The sequence below is a fragment of the Corylus avellana genome, chromosome ca2 (assembly GCF_901000735.1).
Source record: "Corylus avellana chromosome ca2, CavTom2PMs-1.0".
Taxonomy (NCBI): Eukaryota; Viridiplantae; Streptophyta; class Magnoliopsida; order Fagales; family Betulaceae; genus Corylus; species Corylus avellana.
The window spans coordinates 9,961,651-9,968,320 of NC_081542.1; the positions used below are offsets into that span (position 1 = coordinate 9,961,651).

The 6,670-nt window shown below is 33.3% G+C and overlaps 1 protein-coding gene across 1 annotated transcript; it reads right to left on the reverse strand.

Annotated features, from left to right (window-relative positions):
- Nucleotides 1-3,914, reverse strand: LOC132172513 (uncharacterized). The gene is made up of 4 exons (XM_059584027.1): nucleotides 3,807-3,914; nucleotides 1,905-2,942; nucleotides 1,675-1,793; nucleotides 1-252 (listed from the first exon to the last, which is right to left on the reverse strand). Exons 2-4 carry the CDS (start codon nucleotides 2,932-2,934, stop codon nucleotides 34-36), a joined length of 1,368 nt encoding a protein of 455 aa, XP_059440010.1. The 5' UTR covers nucleotides 2,935-2,942; nucleotides 3,807-3,914; the 3' UTR covers nucleotides 1-33.
- Nucleotides 3,915-6,670: the final 2,756 nt, after the last annotated feature.

Below are 6,670 nucleotides of genomic sequence, written 5' to 3' on the forward strand. Positions count from 1 at the left end.
CCATTAAACATCCTTTGCAGAATTGAGGGGCATCTACTTGACTCCAACTATGGACATGAGGAAGTGAAGCCTGTCATAAACTTGTCCAAGATCAGAGGTGGGGTCTTTGAATGAGGTTGGTGGCTCCACTCCAGTGAAGATGTAGAGAGCTTTTACTTCCTCTATGCACGTTTTCTGGGGCACGGCTTTATAACCTACTATACTTCGCATGGCCTCAATCTTTTCCCATATCTTCTCCTCATTGTACAATACCTGCATCACCATATTAATACATAAGCAATCAGCCAAGAACAAAATCCACAAATCTGACTTAGATTACAACAACAAAGTCCGACTTAAAATTACCAAGCCCCTTAAGATTCTTAAATTCATCTGTATTCATGCTGAAGTGGAAGCACAACTATCATAGCATTGGAATCTATACATTTTAACTATGGTGCACAGAAGAACAATATAGTAATATCTATATGACCATATCCACTAATGTAGGATGAAATCCAAGTTAGAACCACAAAGCACATGAGAAAGTGCCTCCCCTCGAGAGTAAAAGGGAAAAAAGAAAAGAAAAAAGGAACAGAAAGAAATTCCTGCATGCCCAAATTCAAAATTCTATAATTGGTGCAGCCAAATCAAGTAAACAACTTTTCAAACTTGGCTTCGTTGGACTAAAATGGGATCAAGCACAACCTGAGGTTGACTAGCCCTTCCAGGCTTAGTAACATTATGGTGGAGCATGGCATTTGTTTACACTTTGCAGTGCTAACTGAGCTACTCCATTGCCTAATCCAGACACTCATTTGTTTTAGGTTATTTACTAGAATTACATAGCACCTACCTAACTCAGTTATGATTTGGAACATTACAAATTTACAACTCTGCAATATTTGGCAATCAAAGCATGAGCTTGCCATGTTTGATTTGTGAAGCCTCATTAGAATGCAAATGTGTCTTGTTAGTAAGCAGCATAGTTTGCTTAACAGCCACGGTAAAAAAAACTTCACTATCACTGTAGTTTAGGCTCTTCCCCAGAAGAACATATAAAACACCTTTTTTTCACAAAAAGCAATGTTCCAAATCGTAAGGAAAGTCAAATCTATCTGGTAAAGAGCTCTGCACGAGGTCTAACTCCAAGAGAAAACTTATTGGCACCAGCACCAGCACCATTAAAAGTAGTTTCCAGTTTCCACCCATCTTCCCCTAACCAAAAAAAAAAAACTAAAGACACTTTCAATGAAAAATGTTCACACGATATCACTTCATCAGATGAGGCATCCAAAATATGCAGGTGCATAACATGGCAGCACATACATTGAGTTGTGCAACCGCGATGAACAAGGTTATTATTGAACACAACAAAGCAATGAACAAGTTGAAGATTGAATATAACAGAATCCGTATTCTTTTATTAGTGTCTTTTATTTAATATATATACATTAAATAAAAGATGATATCAAAAGAAGCAAAACAAGTAACATTGGAAACTATTCAAGAAATCCAAAGAAGCAAAGTCCTGATACATATCATTAAACTTGGATATTAAAACATGAAAATTAGAATAGCCATTAGCCCCCACCCCAGCTTTCAGCTGAAGGCATGGGAATTACAAAATGATGAAGAAAAAAGTGTTATCAAAGAAAGCCTTTTATCTCTAGGAAATATAAATTCATCCCTTACCTCACTAGAAGCGGCAATAATGTCTTTCTTAGAGGGAAGTCCATTATGATTAGGCTCATGAACTACAGCTGAAACAGAAAGCTCCACAGATTCTGTAGCTTCCCTGCCCACTGATGATTCTGCAGATGACATCAGTCAGTTTCAGTTAAGGGGATTCAGAAATAACTTAAGACCAAATACAAAATCTAGATTGTAATAATTGTGTTGAGCAATTGTTTCAAGATATTTACCTTTGGCAGTTCCATGAACTACATAAGAGGTTTGCTGACCAGCTACATTTTTGTCATCAAACAAATCCAATCCACTTTCATCAGCCATCTCTCTAACATCTATATTTGAGAAAATCACATTTTCCTTATTCCTATTTAATTTGAAATCCAGAGCTACATCATGAGTAACATAATTACCCTCTGCTCTTCGTGCTTGAAACACAGCTGCCTTGTCTAACATAGGTTTCTGCTTCTCATTTCCATGTCCTGTTGATATCTCTGCTTCTGTAAGGTTATCAACATCCTTCCCTTTTCTCATCTCTTCATTTATCGTTTCACTTACTACCACTATTGGTTTCTCAACTTGTACATTATTGTCAAAACTTTTTCCTTCTAATACAATTGATTCCACCTCTTTTGGCATAGAATCTATGTTTTCCACATATCTTGTTTGTAGCATCTTCTCTCTTACTTTTGGAGCTTCCTCTTCTTTCAATTCTTCCACTTCTCCTTTCATCTCCCCCCTGCCATAGCAATGTATCACTTCAATTCTCTCTTCCAATGGCTTTTCCTCCTCATCTAAATACTCCTCATCACCATCTTCTTCATACTCATTTTCCTCCACATACTCAACTACATCTTCATTGTTTTCCCCAACTTCCTCCTCAACTAATTCAACTCTCATCTCAACCCTTCTCTTTGTTTCCTCCATGAGCTCTTCTTCCTCTTTTTCCATATAATATTCTCCTCCAAACCCCACTCCTTCCTCTTCCTTTTCTTCATCCCAATATACTTCTTCTTCATCATTAGGTAGCAACTTTCTCATAAGCATTTCAGAGAAAGCATAGCTTGCCAAGAGGAACCCAGAAGGGACTGAAACAACAAACCCAATAACTGAAAGAGCCAATATTGGAGGCAGAACTATTGGTGCAGATGAAACTACAATACCCGTGATCAAAATCTTCCTTCCTAGTATCAGTCCCTTGTTCAAAATCCATCTCATCTTGCCACCATATCCTTCAATCTTCCACTCCTCACTTGGGTCTTCCATCTAATCACCTATCAATTATCATGAAATTATTTATTAGTATTGTTACCGTGCACAACTATAATGAACAATATAAAAAGACACAAATGTAACTTGGTTCGGAAACATATATGCCTTCCACAGAGGGTACAGTTGTATTTTGTTATTAATATTCAAGGGTACATCATAACATACATATAGGAAAAACCTAAACCCTAATTGTATAGATGTATTTTGAAAATCCTGCTCCGTGATCTGCTCCCATCTACTTGGCCAACCAGTGTTCTAATTTCAGCAACTAGTTCCAACAAGTAGCTTAGGAACTTGACATAAGAAAATCAAAATGGTAGCCTAATAATCGTGGCTTACAAAATAATCATACATGTAAGATGGATTTGGCTTAGGTGTTGTTAAAAAAATAAATAAATAATAGAGAAAATCTGTAGTTTAATTAGTGTTTTCTTCTATATTTAATTTCAACTTTTCAGTTGAAAAATTTTCAGGAGATTTTTGTTTTTTAAGAGGACCTAAGCCAAATCCAAGTTAAGTTAACTTTCTGTTGGATGCTGGGAAACCCAATTTTTGGAAGAAAGAAAATTAAAGAAACGAAGAGAAGAGACACAGAGAGGAAAAATAATAGGAAACCCATTTTATTATTATATTTAATTATCTAATAAAAATAAATAAAATACTATTAGCAGAACCTATCCTTTTGGTTTTTCCTTCCTTTCTATTCATAGAATGAATGTAAAAAAAAAAAAAAAAAAAGGTTGACGGCCTTATTTTCTAATCAGCAACTCCAATTCAAAACCCGATGAACATGAACCACTTAATTAACTGGTTTGTAATTCCACAAAAAGAAAGAAAAAAAAAATCCAAGAACTTGAAATTCTCACCTGCTTTATAAAGCGCTACGTAGATTGCTTGAGATGATTGATGGCCAATGTTTCCACAAGAGATCGAGATCTACCAAGAAATATTTCATCATCATTTTTGAAGGTCTGGATGCGTTAAGAGTGTAAAGTGACAAAATGGAAACCAACAACTGAAGAAAGAATCACTGCGACACGCGTTGGAAAGAGGGCATTGACAGTTGCAGGCAAAGGAGAAGCCAACAACAGCAAGTGCATGCAGCATGCAGATGGATAATGATAGGTTACGCATTTCAACGTCACCACCTCTTGCACCCTATTCTTAATTATCCATTTTATTTTATTATTGTTTTCAAGCAAAACTATTGCCAAGGTCTACTATTCTTATAAAGATTCGGTAGAATCTTATTTCTTATTTTTTATTTTTTATTTTATTTAAAAAAGAAAAAAGAAACAGGAAAACTACGCACTTTTGCGATCTTAATTACCAACGTTTAAAAAGTTATAATGTGAGATTATCATGTTTAAGAACTTTTCTGTGTTAAAATTTTCACTTAAAATCTGAATGGAAGATGTAAAAATTTCCAAAAATAAATAAATTATAAAATTAAATTAAAAAAAAAAAAAAACGTTAGATTTGGTCAGGTGACTGACAAGAATGCACCTCCTTTTTTTCCATTATTCTTTTAATATTTATTTAATTAATTAATGGTAATTTTGTATTTTAATTTTATAAGGCTCACAGGGTATAAGGGTCATTTCACCTATTCTTTAACCCTAAATCCTAACAGTAAGGATGCACTACAAAAAAAATGATTTTTTGGTAACGGCCCATTAGTGACCTGTCAAGCCTGTTGACACGTCACTGACGATTAGTAACGTGTGTAGCAAGTTAAAAAATTGGAAGTTACTAATGGGAATTTAGTAAAGTGTCAATTTCTGACACGTCACACTTTGGTAACGTGTCAGAAATTGACACATTACTAAACTTTAGTAACGTGGCAAATTTGACACGTCACCCTTTGGTCACGTGTCAAACTTGCCACGTTACTAAAGTTTAAAAAATTAGTAAAAAAATAAAATAAAATTTTTATTTCAAATTTATTTCTAGAAATTTTTTTTCAAATAATATCATGGAATTCCAAACCCAGATTTCAAATAAAATCATATTCAAATTTGATTTTCAAAATTTCAAACCCAGATTTCAAACTAAATCATATATATTCGAATATGATTTTCAAAAATCCAAACCCAGCAAATCAAAATTTAATTGACAAAAAAAAAAATTAATTGAACTTGGAAAAGATCAATAGATTCAAACCCAGTAGCAAAAATCCAAACCCAGCAGCAAAAATTTTCAAAAGTTCTGAATTTATAATCTAATTTTACTACTCACTCACTGGGTGGAGTTAGAGAGTACCAAAAATCAGAAACCTGCAACACCAAAGAACCAGAAAAATCAATAAGTTTAAAAGCTAAGACAAATGATAGAAAAATCAACCAGAAAAATTACCCATTAGAGTATACAATGTCCGTTCCCCAAGTGGATTCAACCTGAAAAATCAAACCAAACCAACCAAAAAAATTCAAACACAGAAAAATTTCAAACCCAATAGCAAAAAAAATTTCAAAATCCCAAACCCAAACCCAGCAGCAAAAAAAAAAATTCAAAATCCCAAACCCAGCAAAAAAAAAAAAAATCAGATCTTCTCTTCTCTTTTTCATTTTTTTTCTTCTCTTCTCTTCTTTTTCTCTTCTCTTTTTCTTTTTCTTCTTCCCATCTGAGAGAAGAGAGAGCTGCCATGGGCGTGAGAGCAAGAGAGACAAAAAGAGAACAAGAAAGAAGAAAGAAGCTAGAAAGAAAAAGCACAGCCGGGAGGAAGAAAAAAGAGGGAAGAAGAAAGTAAAAGACAAAAAGAAGGAACTAGCTGGCGCACATTCCCAATTCCCATTGGTGACACGTTACTAAAGTTGTCAATTTTTTATTTATTTTTTTTTTTTTTGTTTTCTAAATTGTGACGTGTCAAAATTTGATACGTTACAATTTAGTAACTTGTCAAATTTGACACGTCACCAAATGGTAACGTGTCAAAGTTGACACGTTACTAAAGTTGTCAAATTTTTTTTTTTTCATTTTTCGAAAATGGTGACGTGTCAAATTTGGCACGTTACTAAATGGTGACATGTCGAAAACTGAAAAAAAAAAAAATAATAATAATAATAATAATAATAATAATAAAAATTTGACAACTTTAATAATGTGTTAAAGTTGACACGATACCAAATGGTGAGGTGTCAAATTTGACACGTTACCAAATGGTAACATGTCAAAGTACTTTGGTAACGTGTGACAAACTGCCACATCACCAAATGGTGACGTGTGAAAAAATCCTGCACAGTGTACGTAGTAGACATGTCACTAATAACACTTTTTTTTTTGTAGTGATAAGTAGGGTGATATTGCAAACTTTTAAAACATGGTAATATGACATTGCAACTTTTTAAATTTTGAAGGATGATTGCATAAGTACTTAAAATATTGGGGGGTAAGTGAATTTTTTTTTTTTCAAAAAATAAAGTTTCAAAAAATAAAGAATCTATATATATATATATATATATATATATATATATTTTCGTTATTGAGAAATGATATTTAGTCGACCCTCATACGTACGACTAAATATATTAATCCTTTTATATTCTTATAATTTCTAATTTAATTAGTTTTGAAGTATCCAAAAACAAAATCTCCAAAAGCACAATTTACACCATAGATTTAAAAAAAATAGAAAATTTAAACTAATTAACCAGTTGCATCTGTCACTTGAATCGAATAATACGATCTTGCTAGTTGGTGAATTTATTCGATGTGAAAGAATGAATAAATT

Excerpts from the sequence above, each read along its gene's own strand:
- LOC132172513 (XM_059584027.1), bottom strand. The coding sequence starts at position 2,934 with ATGGAAGACCCAAGTGAGGAGTGGAAGATTGAAGGATATGGTGGCAAG. Across the intron at positions 1,794-1,904 it reads AGTTCATGGAACTGCCAAAG|AATCATCAGTGGGCAGGGAA; the intron begins GTAAATATCTTG and ends TGTCATCTGCAG. Across the intron at positions 253-1,674 it reads TTATTGCCGCTTCTAGTGAG|GTATTGTACAATGAGGAGAA; the intron begins GTAAGGGATGAA and ends ATGGTGATGCAG.